Here is a 21,476-nt window from a genome sequence, read left to right as displayed (position 1 = left end):
TGAGGGAAAGGCTGAGGATATGTTCTGCTTTTACCCCCAGTAAGAGGTCAAGAAGAAATGGCCTCAAGTTGTACCAAGGGAGGTTCAGACTGGATGTCAGGAAAAATTTCTGCACTGAGAGGGTTATGAAGCATTGGAACAGGCTGCTCATACAAGTGGTAGAATCACCATCCCTAGAAATGTTCAAAAACTTGTAAACGTGGCACTTGAAAACACGGTTTAGTGGCAACCATGGCAGTGCTGGGGTAACAGTGGACTCAGCGATATCAAAGATACTTTCAACATTAACAATTCTCTGATAMGGAATAAAAATCAAGAGACTCACCTGAAGCTGCAACACCTTAAATAAATGGAGAAAACACTTGCCTAAATCAAAGCTGACATGTTTGTCACAAGAAGTTCCGACTGACATAAGAGTGGAAATGGTGCCTACATGTCTCACTGCTACTTTAACTCCAGCAAGGCCCACCTTTTGGAAGGATGTGATCAGACATTCAAGAGATTACTGTATAATATCCAGGTACTCTGACAAGACTTTTGGGCCTCTCCTAACTACTACTTTCCCACAAATCACTTAACCAAGAAAGAAAATATCTAGTCAATAGGAGTAGGTAGCAATACTAGGATCAGGAAGTAGTGAATTTTTGAGTAACTGCACCTATTCATCACATCCCTTAGGGGCAAATTACAGACAATAATGGAAACTTTTCCTGTTACAGTCACATCTAACTAAGTCTCACCCTTCTTCTTGGTCATCTTTGTCAAGATAGTCCACTTAAGTATCATTTTAGTCAATAGCAGCCATCTGTTACTTGAAAATCAGCCACAACTGAGACATCCACTCTAAACAAGGCAGCCACCATGAAGTCAGGCAATGCATTCTTACATTGGAGCAGCAAGTAACTGCATGAGATCAGACTGCACACAAGAGAGCAACATCACTGCCCATTTACATCTAAATAGCCAGCTTGAACTGCTAGCAGTCAAGCCATGAAAACACATCAACATTCCAAGTACCTGCAACTTTTACAAGTTAGACTTGGCATACTAATGCAAAAATGCTGGGGGGAGGAAAAAGATTAAATATTCAACTGAAACCACAACAAATTCTGGAAACAAAGCAAGCTGAAAAACAAGAGTCCCAAACCAAGGAAAAAAAACAATCCATGCTAAATGCATTCTTAACTCGAATCAGTCTGAGGCAAGAAAGTACAGTGTATTTAAGACAATGCATATAACATTTAAGATTCACAGGGAGGCTTTCAAGTTTATGTTTTTTTTCCCCCAAACTTCTCATTTTGCTTTGCTGTTGGCAGAAGTATTAAGGAGCGCAGGAAATAACAAATATTAAATAAACCCTTTTTTTTATTTTTACCTTAGAGAAATAYCCAACTAAATGGCAGCCTTTCTCATCATTTTTTGTAAGGACGTAGAAGAGGAATGGTTCAACATCATAATACAAGGTTTTGTGGTCCAGAAACAGCTTAGCTAACAAACAAAGATTCTGACAATAAATTTTGCTCACATTTCCATCAACCTAGAAAAGCAAGACAGACACAGTTATTTCCCAGACACCAACAAGTTAGGACAAAGTAATTTACTGAATCAATCATATCCTAAAAGGAAACATGAATAGTATGATGTTACAGGAAAAAAAMCAAACAAAACACTTCTCTTCAAGGTTCAGAAGAGAAATGCTCCAGTTTCTTCTTAAATAAGAAATCTCTAGTTAGTGTTAATTACTTTGCATTTTTAAGTAACCTCTGAGTATCTGGATTTATTAAACAAAGTAACTTCATCTTTTAACTGTTCAAGATAGACTTACCTCTTTCACTTTATTCCTGGAATGAAAATTAGTACTATTGGCAGTTAAAATGCAGCAGTTAAAACTACATTAAACTGTGGTTTGCTAGAAGGCAGKGGTGTACAACAACTTTAAAAAAAGAACCCGAACAAAGAAATGTATTATGTTGAACCCTTTAGGTGCAAGGCCAATAAATGAGTAGCAAATTGCATATCAATCACATCAATGTTTTGGATAAATTACACCAGACAAAATTTCCATGCCAGGCTAAAATAATACTGAGTGAGAGAGGTAAATTTTCTGGCTAAATACTACAATTAGTCTAGGTATATTATGAGTGTAAAGAGTCAAGCTGTGATTCAGACAGCTACAGAAAAGCCAGACACAAATGCAGATTTCCTAGATCAATTAGGTACTTCCTGAAAGGAAAGGCTCAGTCAAAGGCAACACATTTTTGAAATAATCTTCTTAAGAAAAAGGTTTGCTTGTACTGATTTTTTGATAATGGCAGTAGCTGTATTTCATTCACAGAGAGAGACAAATGATATGCACTGTGCAGAAAAAGAAGCCATCTTCCATTCTAWTTTGTTTTGAGTAAGAATCCTAATTACAAATCTCAGCAAATCCCAACCTTTTGGATACATTTAGGGATTTTAAGGGAACATCAATAGTATAGTTGTGTTAAGTGGATTGAAGAAAAAACATTCAATGAATAGCTACTGCATCAGAATAAACTTTCATACAGCTTTTAAGAGCCTATCAAATACATCAAGCTCTCTTACAACACACTCCATTGTCCAGATGCTTTTTATTTTCACCCCTATTAGCAAGTGTGCAAAATAAATGTGAACATTAAGCAATCAGAAATCACCAATGGGTAAGATATAAGCCTGAAAATGCAGATTATGTGAGCTGTCTTTTTCAGTGAGAACATTTGTACAGAAATGTAAAAAACTTCTTAAATTTCAAGCAAACACAGCTTGTTCATCAGCTTCAAATGTGAGAAGGGGGGAAAAGGAGGGACGGCAAGCTCAGAAGGAAGCATCTGTCAAAGTTGCTTGGCTACAGCATAGTAGTAAGCTAAGTCAAAGTCTGCTCTCAAATCTGTCAAAGTCATGCTCTGGGCAGAGGTACATAAATCACAAAATGCCAAACTTATTTCCATTTCTCTCAAAAACATAAAGCATGAAGGAAACCACAAGCCCTTTATTCTGCCTAAAAGAAAATGATTGCACAGAATTCTTGAAAGATATGAAGAAGGACATGAACTAATGACAACGTTTCTACAGTAATCAGTGACAACAGACATTAACCTTTGAAATAAAAACACCCAAACCAATCACATTTGTTTCAGAAGGCTTAACGTAAGTGCTTAGTGAAGCACCTAAAATAGACAAAGGGAATAAAAGCTGTGGAGAAAGAGTTGGGACATTGCTTTCACAATACTTAGTTTACCATATGTTTTTTACAGCAATCCCCATCCCCCCATTCCCTTTCTCAGTATTTCTCTGTATTTTAGTTTACTTTTTGAAGAATTTTTCACTCACATATTGGCATGTGAGTTTATAAATGAGTTAATAAAAATGAAAGGGAAAGCACAATTTGCCTATTGTATGCTGTACAGGTCTTAACACCTGCTTACAGAGAAAAACAAGTTATTTTAAACAGACTAGCAAATTTCACTTCTTGATAGGAAAAGAGGTAAGTCTATTTACAATCCAAGTCTTTTGCTGGCAAAATGTTTATAAAAATATATAAAAATATATTGCTRGCAAAGTATTTATAAAAACTGCTTAAGACAGGAAGGAAGCCACCTTGATGCAAATAGCTGGTTTTTTTTAATAGCACAAAAGCAACCAAGCAAATACAAAGATCTTGTTCTAACTTTAAAAAGGACTACAAGACTGCATCTACCATTGTTTGAACAGATAATGGCACTGACCATGCACAAGAGACATTTCTACAATTTGAAAATACAAGTTTGAAGAAGAATTTGACATCTGCAATTAAGGAGAAATTATCAATATACATATCTAAATAACACTGTTGAGAAACAGTCTCAAAAGAAGTCCTAGTAACCCCAGCAGTCTTTTCTGTTATTACTACCTGTAAGAATGCTTGCAAAGAGGAACAGGAAAGTTAAGGCATGGTTTTAACAACTGCAGGTATGCTATTTGAAACACAGAATTCTCTTGTCCAGGATATCCATAAAACCTCAAACTTAAAAGATGTAATCTCGCAAGAGAATAGATTAATAAATCCAATGTTGAGGTTCTGGGCTTTTTATGTTTCAGGGCAAGTTTCTCAAATATCCAAAATGAAGGCAAAAGCATAGTAGCTACATTTGTGATTTTAGAATTACACAAGAAGCTGCTTAATTGCTTTTATACTTTGGGAGCATTGACATTAGTCTTCTCCCTGTACTCAAGACACTCCAACAGCCAGAAATTAATGGGTGCCAAGAGTTACTTTTGCTGAGAAGGGGGAAAGGCAAACCAATCAAAGATCAGAACTGCAAAGGAAGCCCTAAGATTCATGCTAGTCAAGTATCTTAAAGATACTTGGCTAATGCATGAAGTACAAATAAAGTACAAACCATGAAAGAACACAACAGGGTAGAACAAAATAGGGAAAATGGACTCAGAAATCTTAACTTGGTTTTGCAGTATAAGAAGACTCTCTAGGGAAGTACCTAAGCACGTTAAACTTTGCACTAGTTCTGCAGCTGGTCTGTAACATCTACAAACTGGTTCCTTGCAACAAGTCTTTATTTTTGATGTACCTACCTCAAATACTGAAAGGTCATTTCTTCTGTAGATTTCATTGGCTGGAGGATGAAACCAGCCACATTTCTCTGAGTGCCTTAACAAAATGTTTTTACTTTTCATGTACTTAAGACAGAACTCACACAGGTAAAGCTTTGGTAATCTGTAGGAAAAACAAGAAGATATTTTATACAAAAAGTTTATCACATTCTGTAAACAAAGTTACCACAAATGAAAAGCCCTCCCCATTCAAATATAAGATATCATAAGCAAATGCAGCTGAAACTTAACTAAATAAATAATACTACATTAGAGTGAATAAGTAAACATTCACACACTAGTTGTCAGAAAAGGAAAATAAGAAAACACCAGATTCAATCAATCAATTAATCAATCTTTTAATCACAGTGAAACTAAATCAATAAGGTTTTGCTGTGGTCAGTTAGTTAGTTTGTGGTCCAGTCTCCGGTAGATTTGTTAGTTCCCCCTTCCCACACTCCACCTCAGTTTTTGCTGTGTTCTCCATCAAAGTAAGCACACTGGAGTAACACTTCAAATTTCACCTTTCTTGTGAACACCGGGGATCTCGTTCCCTTAGGGTTTCCTTATTTTGCATTTGGGGAAGGCCAGAGAATGACTTTTCTTCCCACTGTCTTCCAAATACTTGGGTAAAACAGCAAACTGCAGCAGGATTGTACCCCCTCACCTCCGCCTAAACTACTCCTCCTTTGCTCTAAAAGCCCATCCCAAGAGCTCACATAGGGGCAAAACATCTCCCTCACACACACCTGCAGAACACCAGCAACACGCATGGCTGCACTTCTGYGGGGAGAAGCCAATTCGGACTACACACAAGTAACCCACATGCCCTGTGTTCTACATACCATCATGAACTGCTCCTTTTGACATTTTTTATGGCTACTTACCTTCATTTTCAAATTACTGAATCAGTGGAAGACTGCTGCATAAAGTAATTAGTCTGCAAAGTTTCAGAGCAGAGGACAATCTTTATCTGCTCTGAAGTTACTAGCACATCCTGGGATTATGGCCATGGTTTGCACTACTCCACTATGATCAGAAAGTCCATCAACAACTTAGAAAGTAATTTGGACTATTTGTTCAGTGATGTAATCCCACTGCACTCAGCCGAGAGCCACAGTGCCTCCTATATTGTCATCCCACTCTAGCCTCATACTAATAATTATCCTTCATTATGCTTCTAACTGGGATTAATTTACTTGATGGAATAGGTAACTCACTCTTCCACAGTATGATATAAATCGAGGGAACAAAAAGTAAAACTGAAATAAAAGATTAACACTAGAAAAGCAGATGTCATAATAGGAAACACTCTCTACACTTCTTTAGCCCTTAATTTTTATATTAWTGATACATGACATATCCCTCATTCCCATCAACAAGAAAAAAGGCACTTTAGAGTAACAGTATGYAACAGTATTTTGGAATAGATCACACTGCTTGCTATAGTAGTACAGCTTGAAAAAAATACARTTCTGAATATCTTCCAGTGTGCCACAGTTTCATTAATCCATAGAGCCAATGGATTAATACAACATTTACTTTCAGAACACACAAAACTCCACAGAGATCTGCTGAGCACACGTACTASTTCATGCTCTCTGCCTGACTCTGAGATGCATCCTTACAAAGAAGGCCAGAAATGAGATGCTGTTGCCGTAACTTGCCCACTCTGACTTTATTTATTTAGCATGACATTTCCCCTGGCCGTTAGAAAAAAGGTTAACAAACGCTGGATCACAAAGCAGATTAATTTGTCTAAAGAAGTTGGACATAGCTCACTGCAATGGTCTAAGAAAAAAATAACAATGAACCAAAAAAACCCCAGACAATGCCAACCAAATAAATGAAAACAAAACCACCAAAATCAAACCACAACAATAAACCTCAAACAAAACCACACCAATACACACTGCAAGTTGACATTTATACAGAGCTAGAAACATTTTTTTCTTTTTACCGCATCTTTGATTTAGAACTAGCTAAAAGGAAAGACAAATCCTTGTTCTCACAACTACAAAAGCATACATGCTTTTAAAGGCTTTAAATTATAAACAGTTACAAAAGAGTAAAAAATAAGTTGCAATTTTCACATTAAAAAAAAATCCAATCATGTACGACAATCTTGACAACTTGCTACCTTGCATATTCCTGTGGGTAAGGTGAAGAGTACCAGGTCTGGATCTCGTATTTTCCAAACTCAATCACTGAAGGGTATCGGCCACTTGTTTCACCAGTGTTTTTACACCCAATTTTCTGTCAAGTGCGGGGGAGAAAAAAAAAACTTACAGAAAAAGTAAAAGAAACTTTAGCTTTATACAACCAATTTCATCCACTGAAAGCACAAGAAACCTGAAGTATCCAAATCAGTTGCTTAAGCTCTTTAAACCCTGACAGAGGACAGAGTTTGCAAACAGCAAATAGAAACAGCAAAACTCAGCCAAATAAGAAGTACAACAGCCCCAAGTTTTCTTGTCCCATAGCATCTWGTGTGAGGGCTTCCCTATAGCTCTGGTGCAAACTCAAAGCCATCCTTTTGCCAAAATAATGAGAGAAAAGGTATCAGCACAACCCTTCCAGAGTAACTGGAGTTTACYTCGAACAGTCAAGAGTATACTAACAGACTAATTTCAGCTAAGATACTGGACTTAAGCTGATCAGAAAATGACTGCTAAAGGGCTGGCAAAATAGGAAAGAGTAAGAAAGGTGAGGAAAAACAAGCAATATCAATGTCACAAATTTTAGAAATCTTCCCACCTAACATTTCTGGGGACTGCATACGAAAGATAAAGAAAGCAAGAGGTAGGAACTATTTCCATGAGCAAACAGAAGCACAAGCTGATAATGAAACTGAATCTTTAAACTCAGTCTGAGTTTGTTGGTTAACACGCTCTGAATGGAAGACTAAAAAAGTCACTGCATTGACCCATACAGCAGTAATATCAGCTCTTGTATACTAAAACTGAAAAAAAATTAAGTGACTTCTGTTACTGAAAAAAGTACAGCACACAGGCACTTATGATACCATTTTAAGAAGGCAGCAATTGAAACATTGTATTCACCTACCTTCTGACCCAGGTTCTCAAAGGCACTGGTTGTTTATTTCATGGATACAAAAAAGTAAAAGTCTGGTAYGCTAGTCTGATTCAAGTCTATTTCCACTGCTAGAAAGTGTTTACAGTATTTAAACTCAAAGTGGTAAGTAATCAGGTAAAATGAATTATGAACTCACTAAACATAGTGTTTCTACCAAGCAGTATTTTCTGGGAAAGACTTAGCTTTTAGAGCATCTGCTTTTATTCRCAGAGGAAAATCATCAGGCACATTCTTACCAGCCAACATCCTCACAGTCCTGACCAGGATGCCAGCTACKTTTAAACTCTATGTTTAATCCTGTAGTCCTATGTCCAAAATGCCCAAATACAGCTTTCAAAATCTCTCTTAAGCATCACTTATCATCTGTCCCATTCCAGCATGATGCCTTGCCTCCTAYCTGGGAGAATGTGACTGTATATACAGTACCTCCCAAATAAAACTCACAGCAATRCATTAGACACATTAGATAAACAGAAATACATTGGAAATGAAGATTGATATACTGAAAATTAACTGAGTTTTTATTTACAAAAATAACTACATTTTCTGCAACATGATTCTTACCTCCAGGGAAAGTTCTCGGGCCTGCTTAAATACTTCCAAATCCTCCTGTGTAACAGTGTCCTTGCTTCCCAACAGAAATACATCCGTATTTTCTTGTTTGATGCTTAGTTTGATTTCAGTATCTGTTATTTAAAACCAGCAAAAAGTTTATTCACAGACGTGAAGGTTACACGTGCCTTACCAAAGTGATCCTACTAAATAGGATTGCAACTATGGATGTTATGGCTTTCCATTTTAACTAAATTTGGGATTACTAAGCAACAGCAGTGAAACCTTCACCCCCCCTTCTTGTTTTGTAGTTGCTGCATGAGCTATTTTTTGGTGCTTGCTTGTCTGTCTATATAAGCCTTTTTAGTCCAGTTCTACTTTAATTAGTTTTGAACCTCWTGAAATGGAGCATATTCTATTGCTAGAACTATGCCACCTGATAAATTCCACCATACTCTAGAAGGTAAAAATAAACACAAGAGGAAAAAAGATGCCTTAAAAACTTAGAGATTAATGCTAAGCTAAGTCTACATTCAAACATTACAAATAAATTGGTTTTTTTCTTAAACAAAAGTAATTCTAAAAAAAGGTAGTTCACAGCAGTACAGATCAAGTGTTGTGGAGACTGTAGTATGAKGGAACTGTTCATGAAAAAGCAATGGAGGAGAGGGAAATGAATTGAAGTGCCCACCGTTATAAGCACTGACAGCACACAATCATGATGACAGCACTACTGCCACAGAAACGGCAGGGGAAGAACAAGGAAGTAGCATGACAAGTGGCTACTCATGCGCTACTACACAGCCATAAGCAACATTATGAAGGCATTTGGGGCTCCTAGTGTCACTACAGATGCAAAAAATAATAAAAAAGTGGTGTGGTATTAGTCAGGAAAAAAAAACAACCAACCAAAAATGTTTTGGAGATTTAGTCAGCATATTAGATAAAAGGTCAAAGTTTTGTTGTTTTTGTATGAGAGTGAAGTAAGAACAAGAGAAATAGCTAAGACCTATGTGATAAGATTTTTGGTTTTGGACGGGACGCAGGTTTGGTTGGCRCTTTGACCTTTGCTTACCATCATCCTGATCAGGTTTAATCCTTCCGTCTGTCAAGCTCCCCTTCCCTGGTGAGGGGGTCCCCATCTGAGGGGTCACTTTATACTTAAATCTGCCTAGAGCTCTGTGCTTTTTAAAGAAAGCTGTTCTCTTGAGGTGAGCCATTGCTTTAAAAGCATGTCCTCTAGACATACCCCATCCAGAGGCACAGGCATGAGAAATAAACCTAACCTCTTTCTTTGCATAGAAATGACTATTAGATGTTGATGTGGAAGATAATCCTGGCTTACTACACAAATGCTTGTAGGGCTCATAGCTTGGGTGACCCTTTTTTCGAGGCTGTTCCTGAGCAGCATAGATATGAGAGAGTCCATCAAAGAGTCCCTTGAGCTGACTGCTACTAGGAAGGCTGCTAAAGGAGGGTATGCTTAACTGACTGGAAGAAATTCGGGGAGAGTTGGAAGAAGTCAAAGTGCTGGATTTTTGAGAACTGRGGCTCTGACCAGAGATGGGGATTGGGGGTAGAACTGAAGAAGGTGGAGGTTTTAGCTTTTGTGTGGTACCTGTAGCCAACACAAGAGAAGTGCATGACTGTTTCTGAGAGACCTTTTTCCTTGGACGATAGTGCTTTGAAAAGTCTATTATTTCACCTCGTGATCTGCGACCATCAGGTGATGGTGTAAAGAACTTAGTAAGGCCATCAATGAGCCCTTTGGTTTTCTTGTTAACTTTAAGTGTAGAGGCAGATATGTAGGTGGAGGTGGTGGTGATTTTGGTGGTGGCACCAGGCCGAGTGGGGTCTGTAACAGGCAATCTGCTGCTTGAATCCTTCACAGATGCAGCATGACCAGATGAAGGTGTGGTACAGACTTTAGTCTTTTGACCCCTACCAGGTGACCCCCTTCCTGTGAATGCATTCACGGATCCTTCATCACTGGTTACAGACCTATGCAAAAATTTGAAAAATAAAAATCAGCATTCAAAATCTTTACTGCCAAATAGTACTACAGTTTATACAAGTTACCTAGGGCACTGTACTCAAAAATCTTTTATAAAATTTAAAGACATATACACTTTGGAAATACATTTCACACTATGACAAAGCAACCAGCTATTTTTTTCCCCTTTTTCATTTTGTTCCCCCTCCCCTCTTATCTTCAAAAAATGGTCCACATTATGCATAAATGGAAGCAGCTGGCACAGCAAGATCTCCCAAGTATGCAGCCTTCCCACACACTTTTAGGCATAGATAAAGTGTGCTTCTTTGGAAAAGGCATCATTACACCATATCTGTACAACTGCTCCATCACCATAGAGTTTATTGTACACACAGAGGAGAGGAATGTTTTCAGTGTTAATATGATATCAAAACAGTGAACTTCAGACTACATTTGCTTAAACTGTAGAGAAAGTCTATTAGTCCTTTAAAGCAATACAGTCAATCTTTAAGAAACTGCTATTTTTTTCCACACTCTTGTTGGATTATGTAAAATGTGGCAGTAAAAATTACCACCAAAAATCTAAGAGCCAAAATACCAAATGAGGTATTTTATTAAGAGCATTGCAACAAAAGCAAAGAAACAGACTCTTTTCTTTAGAAATTCTAAAAATAGCAAAATCCAAAAATAGCAAAGGAAAGTAAAGAACAAAACTATAACCCAGGTGTGTTTGCAGAAAAGCCATGAACTAATCAGGCCTAACATGAAGGTGTTAGRAAAAAACAGAGTAGTGAATCTTATTTAAATGCTAGGAAGAAAAAGGGCATACTGAAAGCCAACATGTATAACAACAGAATTACAGGTTTAACTAGTTGCTAACAACTGGAGAGAGGAACTTCACTTAAGAGTAGTATATAGAAACAGAACTTATTAAAATATCTGCAGTAAAAAAAATAGCTATTTGGACACACAATCAAATTACAATGCCAAACAAAGCTACATAGTTGCATCACATGCTTTCTTTCATTCCCTTTTCCATCCTGCTCTTTGAAGTTAGCTTATTTACTTTGCAGTGGAAAGTTTTCTTCCACAGATTTTTGCCTTCCTAATTGAGATCCTGAAGTAATTAATTGCAACAGGTTACTTTTAATTAGAGATTCAACAGCCTAGGGCTACCATCTGGTTTWCTGACTTCTAAGAACCCACTAGTTTAAGAACTAGCCCCCTTTCCACCCACACATCCTTAAATTTGGTTAGTTCCTAAGAGGCAACAAAACCAAAAACTTCCAAGTCGTTTAAATCCTTTGGCACCCTAAGTCCATCRCAAGACCTGTTCTCAGTACCAGATGCAGCAATCACCAGCAGTACTGGAGGCCAGCACACACCTGGCTTAAGTTAACCTTACACAGTAATTTGCCTGTGAAGGGCTTCCTACCGATGATCAAGAGGCAAAAAATTATTTCAGTACCACTGGACAGATTTTCTTTGTAGTAGACAAGGACTAAGTGGCATTGGCTAACCTTCCTGTATTTCATGTGACCACACACTTTTTATGTTTGACRCTATTATCTTTCATAGCCCACAATTACTTTAAAATAGGATTTCATACAGAAGAGTATCTTCTCATTCTATCTCCTAAACACTATTTTTCCAAAACAAGATTATTCTGTTCTTATATATATGAGACATTGAAGTAATAGAAATGTGCTGGCAGAAATTCAAATATTTTTTTATAAAGAGCTTCCCAGGTACTCCTGTAACATGCAGATGCAGCTCACATGCTACAAAGAAAATCTTTATAAAAATACTAAYACTCATAATACTGAAAGAATTTCTGCATCCTTTAGCATGATATTCACTTTAAAAGTTGCAGCCCAGAATCTCAAYAGCAAAACATAATAGCAAAAGCCTCATAACATTTCCAACCTTTCTATTACACATATGAGGAAGGAAGAGAAGAATTAGTGTCAGGAGGGACATTGCTGCTAAATCCACTGTGRGAACTCAAATCAGAGACATGCCTGCAGAGAAGTAAGATGGCAGTACTGTATTAGAATCGCYCCTGGCTCCAGTCAGGRCAGGGGTMATTTTTGCAGTAGCCAGGTGGGAGCATGGCCAGGAMCCCAGGTTATTCTATACCACCCCACATCRTTGCTGGGGGCAGGGGAAGGGCCTTCCTTCCATGAAGAAGAGGTTCTTTCCADCGGGGTAAGCAGGGAGTGCCAGGTAACACTGGCTCCAAACAATCACATGTGAATTGTTTAGCATACCTTGTACACTTCATTATTGGCATTGTAGCTGTTACTGTTTGCTTTCTTATCTCATGGCTGTTTCCAGTACGGTGTCCTTATCCCAGCCTGGGATCTTTCSTTTTTGGGCCTTTAATGCTCCTCTACAGCCAGTTGCAAGGGTTTGGGAAAGCACGTGAGCAGTGCATTGTTTGGGGAGTCTCAGCAGCAGCACTAAGCTGGGGAGCAYCACTCCTGAACCACAGCAAAGCCCCAACCTCCAGCTGAAGGCTTATGTGTTTTCAAAGGGTAAAACCAGAGGTACAACTACAACCCAAGGTATAGCTAGAGATATAGAGAATATTTTTATTATGCACATGCAATGATATAGAAATTTCAATGGCCTTCAGATTCCTGAGCTGTTTATTCAGGAGGAGAGTGAAGAAGTACAATGTTTTGCCCACTCTAACAGCATAGCCTCATGAGCCACAACTACATCTTTTATTTCATGTAGTGTCACACTTGATTCTTGTCCTGAACTACTTTCCTAGAGYACAACATACATTGAACTTTAGGACAASAAGCAAARAGGCAAGATGAAAGATACTGGCAGAGGGAAAGCGTAAAGAGAGTATAGCAAGATGCACAGTATCAAGTACATCAACTTGACTAATGTACTATAGTCTAAGTACTTTTCCTTCCATTTTCACATGTGGGCTCCATTCCGTTCAAAAATCCCGTTTTGCAAAATGCAAAGTTTTACAGCAGCTCCCATGCAACTCTGAATAATATGAGACAGGTTTGTAGACCATAGAGAAAAATGTCACAATGTACGGAAGGAGTAGTTGATAGAATCAGAAAGCTTTTCAGCTGCTGAGTTGACACGGCCAAACATTAAATAATACTTAAACAGGGGTAAAAAAGGTGTAGGTGGATAGGAACATGTGATGGAGGGCAACATGGCACTGTAGCTGATACAGAATCTGTTCCTGCTTAACACMCGGTGTAATGTCAACTCAGTATTTGAACACTACTTAAACAATCCTCTAACCAAGACTTACAGTGTCCAACTACAGTGTTTCCTGGGAAGACAGATGCCAAAAAAAAAAAAAAGAGCACACTGTTGTCTTAGATAAACACAGTCTTGAGAAGCAAGAGGAACTGCAACCTCTTGTCCTAGTAACCAATAGCGGCTTAACAGCAGAATTCAAACTAATAATCTTTTCCAGAGTACCACTGAAACCAGAACTTCTCTATTACTTGCATTGTTTGCTTTTTGTGCGCTGAAATTAACTAAAAAGTAATTTTAATGCCACCTTTGAACAGATCCTTGAGAAGAACAGTCTCCTGAAGTTGTATATAATTAGCTCGATACTTTCTGCTTTGTTTTCTGTAGGTACTTCAAATATTTGAAGCTACACTTAAAAATTACACAGAACTTTATTTGCATCTGCTATAGGTACAATTTTTGATAAAAACTTAAGGGATCTGAAAAATTAAGTTACAGGAATTTTATTATTCCCTTTTGATACACCAAAACCACCTACGATAATTAAGAAGTTGTACATTGGGCTGAAGGGCACACATTAAATCACTCATCTATTTTCCCCAACTTGAAATAGAGTTAAAAACCAYGTTTAAACATGTATCAAGCTCTTATCTGATTACATTCTCAGAAACATTTAAAGAAWWAAAAACCAAGGGAAACSTACAACATTCGTTGCTTTAATTTATTTTTCGGTCGTCCAATAGGTTTTGCATATCGTCGCCTTATTTGCGCAGCTTTCTCATGAAGCAGCTTTCTCCCTTTCTTCTTTGGTCTACAGACCTGGCAAATCCACATCCCTATATGAAGGAAAAAGAGTTTAGCTGTGTGCAGTTTATCTAATCTGTACTGCAGGTGCGTACCAAGATATACACCCATTATATACAAGGGCAGCAAATTATCTCTTGAACAGGACATAAGGAAGGGAAAGTGGACAAAAAAAGTGATCCACCTSTACCCATACTCTGAGATTTTTAAAAGCAAAGTGGTCATAGAAAGGGAAAAATGAGAGGCAACAAGGATCACAGAAAAGATTATGWGCAAATAGGCTCCTAGAAGAATTKCTYTTCTAGCTTCYCTCTCCTTATATTATAGACCTTTCTACAATTAAGACAGGGTAAAAAATCTATGTGTGTGTTACAAAGCCACCAGCATAGAGCATGCTAAAGAATATACTAGATCACACCTAGATGTGATACTTGCTTTAACAAACAACTTGAATTTAGCATTGTTTTAACAGTAGAGAGCCATGGCTAARCATGTATCGTAGATAAGGTTGGGGACTTGGAGGGGAGAAGCTGCGAAAAGTCTTCAGTGTAACTTTAAGATTAAAGAGAGAAAGCCATAAAGATATAAGAGCAAAAGTGAGAGCTGCTGTGTATCACAAATATACAGAACCTGAAGACATGTGCATTTTGTTTTATTTGACTGGTTTTCCAATTACTCTTACTAAAGGCATGAAGAAGAGTCTCTTAGACATGTTCCAGGGACTTCTTTGTCAGTGTATATACTCCAAGCATTTTAACAGCCTTAGACCTTTATTATTTTCCTGAGGAAAAAAACCCCTCACATAATGACAAATAAAATTGGCTTTGATATGAATTAAATAATACTTCTATCATTGAAAGCAAAAAAAACCAAATTAGCATGCTCAAGAGGTTTTGGTCACTTGATACAAGTTTGTGAATGGAAGTTTTTTCATGGAAAGGATTTTTAAGATCACCTTTTGGCATTCGGGATAGTGGTGGGTCACAGCACTCCATGTGGAACCCTCTATCACAGGAATCGCAAAAAAGCATATTATCCTGAGAGGGGYGGGGATGAGGGGGTGGAGAAAAGGAAGAAGAAAAAAAAAACTTAATACAGCATCACTTGAAGATGTACATCAATTATTGTGCATATGCTAATTATAAAGCTACTATAAACAAAGAAAAAGTCAGGTAACACTCAACAAGTCTAACTTACTGCATTTTTGCCCTGGATCCTACACGCACTGCAAGTCTTGCATTCAATACACTGCCACCTCAAGGCCTTCACATTTGTTGTTAACTCAGGACAGAATTTCAAACATGATGGATGTCCTRAAAAACACCAAAACATTATTGAGAGCTTGAGATTTAAGATTGATTAGATTGATTCTTAACTTCAGCCAAATGTAGCCACCAGAACCCTTAAAGTACCAGTTGCTTTCAGAATTTTGCAACACATTATTTAACTCATCTACTCCATAGAAATATTCAGAATAACTGTTATGAAACACATTCCTGAAGACAGGTAGAAAATTGACTTCTACTGTAACTGACACCTGTGAATGGTCTACAATAAGCACCTAAAACTGAATTCTTATTTCACTAGATTATTTCCATAGCATATTAAACTGTCATTGGTTCTGAAATTTTATAAACATGACCACACTCCCATTTCTTAGCAGTGCAAAATAAACAGACGAAATCTTTAGATAAAACCATATTAGTTATTTTTCCAGCTATACTAAGTATCTACCAGAGAGACTGAATAGCYGAATACTACACATTTTTCATTCCAACTTATTGCTTAATTATACACAAATTCAGAGCAATAAGGGGGAAAATGAATCAGGAAATTRGCACAAGAGAAACATTACAATAGAAGGCTTAAAATTGAGAGGGTGAGTGCGGAGGATGGGCCTGGAAGTAGTTGAACTACCCACTTCCACAAAATTCAAAAATTCCTCAGCAGGMCCATCCCCTTTTCACAGTAACCTTGAAGGCCTACATGACTTTTCCAATAAAGAGAACATATACAACACCTTAGGCAATACTGGCAGTGATTTTTAATATCTTAACAACCTCGGAGTGTACCCTTAATTCAGGAAAGATAAAGGCACTGCTAAATAGGAAGGGATAAACGTTCCCAGGGAAACTTTTTACACACTTTATACACAAGTGTYATATTCAGAGATTATCAAGAACATCAACACAGAAGGTGTCAGAGATGAGAATCCCTGATGCCACGCTGCACTTATAGATGCTGCAGTGAYGTGGTAAGCATGAAGGGTGCTTTTTTCTCACTGCCAGAGGTAGATGAGTGCTTTCTTCTAGGTAATGGTGTAGTCACAGTCATTCAGACTTTCTCCATTGACTGTGTCTCAGTCCAGGACTGAGAGAAAACACCACAAACAAAAATACAGTCTAATCCAGGAGCATTTGCTATTTTTGTCTTCTAATGGACTGAGGCATGAATGGCAAAGACAACTGATGGAATGCAAAAGCCACTTGAATGAGTGAAAATCTCAGRTTTTACTTCCTTTTATTCTATGTATCTGAGGTTTAAATCACTTTATTGTTAAACTTGGAAAGATGAYTTGAATTGTGCATATTCTCAAAATAAAATGCAGGGATATAATCTATTAGTAAGAAGCAATCAATAATAAATTCAAAGAGTAGTTTCAGAAAGACATTGCTAAGAATCAAATGGCTATGTTTTTTCATACAGTTTAGATGTATAAACTTTTTTTGTGGTTAAAAGTGAGTAGGCACTTCCTTGAAAGTGACAAATATAACTACAGAARTGAGTTCAGTGAGATACTGTTCCCTTCAATGAAACTCCCTAAAGAGGATGRTATCAGTAATCAATATCATATAGAGACTTATTTTATCAACCATGACTTAACAACTATATTAACATATTAAAGGGTAGTCATAAATCACCTCCATGTATATATATTTAAKTCCACTTATCTACCCTGCACAGAAGTGATTTACTTCAAGGAGCAAGTAAGTTGCAGTTAAAATTATTGATTTTAATTTTAAGAAAATAACTGGGAAGTAGAGACATAAGAAACATCCCTTCTCACTGATTGGTAACCAATGGTTGAAAAAATTAAGTGTAACTGTGCTACTTGATATCTCTTGTCTACCAAAGGAACATTTCCAATTCAAACAATTACACAGCTTAATACAGTTGTCAATATCCTTAAGTGCTAGATTTAATTATCGGACAAAAATTCAAGAAAAAATTCATGAAAAAATTTCTAATGGTATTGAAAATGTGAAGTCTGCCCGCAATTCCAAACCCTTGAGCCACAAGTAACTAGAAGATGGAAGGGTGCAAATGGGAACCATCACTACATATTTGCTATGTTCTTTCATTGTCTTTTCTAGGCATGCACTAGCAGAGAGAGCCCAGAATTTTTTTTTATTTCAAAATACCATATGGTATTGTTCTTTAATAGCTTATAATACTTAAACTATTCAATTTAGACACAAATTGACATAGTGCAAATATAATAATAACATGTATAGGCTAATGCCTACTACACATTAAGTGGTAACCAACGAGTTTCAATTTTAAAAGGGTAACTTTAACGGCAGTCATAGCAGTTATASAGATTTCGTAGTTTTAAGAGATTCCTGTAGTCAGCTGAAGTTACAGTGCCCTTCATTGATTTTACAACTGGTTTCTTTAAATTTGAGAGTTGAAGGAAAGCATGCTTTGGGCTTCCAAATTTGCASTATTTCAGTTCTAACTAATCTAAACTGAAATTAAAAATATACTRTCTTCTCCATGTCCCAAAGCTGATACATCTCCAAGAGGTTTTCAACACTAGTTTAAAGTGTTTAAACCAGTAATTTYTCCTGGTTCCACTGCTTCACTTTGTTTCAAATCTCAGTAGTATCAACAGTTTAAYGTATCAAACAAGTTTACCAGATTACTGGAAATTTAGATCTTTTATAGTTGGAAAATTTTACCAGGAATACACACAGTCCTACTTTTAAATGAAACACTTTAAAGTTCATTTGTCCCTGTCAGAAACGGTTCAGATTTGTGATACGCTGTTGTGGCACAAATAGGTGTGATCAGGAAGTCAAAAGTGAAGGTCTCATTCCTTTGTGACTCAAGGCAACTTCTTTAACCTGCCCACTTTTGTGTCCTCTTTGTTGATTCATTAAAGAGTTTGATGAAATAACTAATCTTTTAAAAGAACAAGCATTAGTTCAGTGTCTACGATTTAACACAGTGCTAAAGTAGCTATGCTAATATCTCCAGTTATTTTTAACACAAACGTTGGGAAACACTATATGAGATAACTCACCAAAAAAACCCTTCAACTTSTGTTTGATAACCTTTAGGCAGAAAGTGTTGTAATTATTATTTAGCGAGACTTAAGCRATGAGCAGAAGTGGTCAGTGCACCTATCTTGGGGATGTACCAGTGTTTTCCACCTGCAGATTTCTTACCAGTTCATTTTATCCCAATAGCCCAATATGCTTACACAGTCAGCAATAATTAAGACAATTTCTATATTCCACTAATCCTAAAGCACACCCTTAACCTCATTTAGAAAGTGATCTCTGCCCAGTTTTTTCAAACATTTTCTGTCCCTATTCCTCTTGATCTGAGCCCAGCATCTTTGTTGCTCTGCTCTCCAGCCTCCTCTACCCATCTTTGATCAGTAACCCTCTTGCCTTCTCAGGATAACACACAACTTGAAAGTACTCACAGGTATTCTACTTTCAGCTATTTTCCCCCCCCCTTTTAAAAACACTTATTACAATTCTCCAATCACTCGCTTTTTTCCCCTCCTCCTTCAAACCSTGATAAAAATCTGCCAGCAGCAGCTCTAATTGCTTCTGCACAGCTTGTTTGGAAAAACAGAAGTAGAGTTCAATTCCAGTTCTCAAGTGTATTGATTTTTCAAAATCATGAGATAGGAAAAAAGCAGGAGAGGAAAAAAAAAACCCAACACAAAACCCAGCCAAAACCAAGAGGAACTAGGTCTGCTTTTGTAATGGGATTTGTTTTCTCACATCTGACATCTCTCATCTTACTTCCTGAATAAATCCTCTGTGCTGACATAGCAGTGCATTTCATTTCTACAACCCAAATGCTTTATTCTCCCAAATATCACAAAAATGTGCAGTTATCCAGCTAGTTTCTGCTTTCAGAATGCAGAAGCACTACCTGAAAAGACAAAAGCAACTTGACTCAAAAACAAAAAGGGAAAACAGACATGCCAGTAGTGGGCACTGCAATTTAATCTCTGATCAACTGAACAATTTGCTTGCGGTGCACAACATGCAATTTCTTTTCTATTTGTCAGACAGCAAGACCAGCTTTGAGATACACTGCAATGTGCAAAATTACAAATCCAATTACAATAAAACTCCACTTGAGTGAAGTTTTGTTATTTATAAATTGCACTGAAATTGGTTTTTATTTTAGTTAGGCATCAGTAGCTAAAGTTTAACCATCCAGCAAACTGATTGGCAGTCTCAACATTTCATTCCTTGTATCTAATACATCTGAGGAACTAATTAAAGATAATTTAGTCTTAATGAGGCAGAGAGAATGTATCGGTGTTAATTCAAATAGAAGCTGATCCATGAAAGTCAAGACTTCCAGTTCTAAAATGTCTTAAGATCCACCAGGGGATTATTACAAGAGAAGAGTAGCTGATATCTAAGCTCACCTGATTAACGTAAACTCTGTGCACCAGAGTCTAATCAAGCATAAACCCTATTAATTTTCCAAATATTTCCGAAGATTTGAAAATAGAGGAAACGTATAAACCACCTAAGGAAGACAATTTAAAATCTATGGGGTTTGCTGTTGCATACTGTGATTAAAAAAGAAGTAATTTTCTTATTTCAGAGYGTAATGATTGGCTAAAATATACTAAAAAAATACATTGGCTAAAATACAAARTAACAATCAGGGTGACAGACTGACAAGACCACAATAGAAAACATATCCCGATTAACTGAAAGCATGCTTTTATCCATGCTGTTTTGTTTTTACTCAAGTACTGATATATAGCCTGTCCTGGATACTGCCATAGCTACCTTCAGCACACCTACAAAATTATCATACTCATGTACTCCTGAKTCACAGAATCACAGAAYCTAYTGAATTGGAAGGATCCCATTAGGATTACTGAGTCCAACTCCTGGCCCTGCACAGGACATCCCAAGAGTCACACCATGTGCCTGAGAGMATTGTCCAAACACTGCTTGAGCTCTGTCAGGCTGGTGCTGTGATCACTTCCCTGGGGAGCTGTTCCAGTACTCAGCTACCCTGTGGATGAAGAACCTTTTTCTAAAACTCCCCTGACCAAAGTTCAGGCTGTCCCCTCTGGCCCCATCACTGGCCACCACAGAGAAGAGAAGCACTTGCATTAAGAACACACACAGAGCCTACAAGAGGTGCTGCAACACACAAGAGCAAGGAACATGCAAACAGCATTGGCATTATCTTGAGCCTGACAAGTAACAGGTTGCTCATCTGATGTAGTATGATRCCTGAAATACCATCCAAATTCCCTCTTGAGTAACACAAATTTATTTTAAAATKAACTGGATACACAAGAAATGCAGCAGCACAGAATGCTACACAATCTGTATTACTATGATTTTTCCTCAGTTTCTGAAATGCTGCAAATCTGTGCAAAATTCTTGATCATTTGATGTCACATGCAAAACTAAGTTTTCAGAGCAAACATAGATCCAAACAATACCTGAATTATCATATTGTGTGTTTTCTCCTCTTAATTTACTCAGCAGATCTATACTTTGACATAAAGATGAATTTCATACCTCTCATTTGTAATTATCCTAATTACAGACAGCAAAATTCTAGTATAAAAAAAACCAAACAAAAACAAACCAACGAACAAAAATACGAAAAACAATAAACTCTCCCACTCCCCCTGGTTTCAGTTCTCTATCTATGTTTGTTCAAAGAGAGGACAAGCTTCACAAGTTTAAAATATTTTTATGGCATATTAAAACATAAACATTTCTAGTATTTGTAAATTCAGCCAACTTACCACTGCTGCCACAATCTGCACAAGACAAGAGCTCTTCTGGTTTTTTTTCACGATTTGATTCTTTTGTTCCCAAGCAAAAGCTACATATCGGGATGGGATCAGCTCGTGGCTAGATTTAAAAACAAACAGACAGTTAGCCAACAAAAA

The 21,476-nt window shown here is 37.2% G+C and overlaps 1 protein-coding gene across 4 annotated transcripts in view; it reads right to left on the bottom strand.

Annotated features, from left to right (window-relative positions):
* Nucleotides 1–21,476, bottom strand: part of KAT6B (lysine acetyltransferase 6B) — a 97,769-nt gene that overhangs the window by 27,231 nt on the left and 49,062 nt on the right. For 2 of the 4 annotated variants that reach the window (XM_057375869.1, XM_057375868.1), the window contains exons 3-11: nucleotides 21,330–21,438; nucleotides 15,488–15,603; nucleotides 15,246–15,327; nucleotides 14,190–14,322; nucleotides 9,332–10,257; nucleotides 8,269–8,390; nucleotides 6,749–6,864; nucleotides 4,591–4,732; nucleotides 1,376–1,537 (exon numbers count right to left, since the gene is read on the bottom strand). In XM_057375869.1, the coding sequence (XP_057231852.1) occupies nucleotides 1,376–1,537; nucleotides 4,591–4,732; nucleotides 6,749–6,864; nucleotides 8,269–8,390; nucleotides 9,332–10,257; nucleotides 14,190–14,322; nucleotides 15,246–15,327; nucleotides 15,488–15,603; nucleotides 21,330–21,438 (1,908 nt within the window). The remainder of the gene's footprint in view (nucleotides 1–1,375; nucleotides 1,538–4,590; nucleotides 4,733–6,748; nucleotides 6,865–8,268; nucleotides 8,391–9,331; nucleotides 10,258–14,189; nucleotides 14,323–15,245; nucleotides 15,328–15,487; nucleotides 15,604–21,329; nucleotides 21,439–21,476) is intronic. The other 2 variants (XM_057375870.1, XM_057375871.1) reach the window with 2 other exon arrangements.

Source organism: Malurus melanocephalus, unplaced genomic scaffold, assembly GCF_030028575.1.
Source record: "Malurus melanocephalus ecotype Western Australia unplaced genomic scaffold, MMel_1.1 scaffold_261, whole genome shotgun sequence".
NCBI lineage: Eukaryota > Metazoa > Chordata > Aves > Passeriformes > Maluridae > Malurus > Malurus melanocephalus.
Note: the sequence above shows the minus strand (reverse complement) of the source record. Positions and strands in the feature narration are given on the sequence as shown.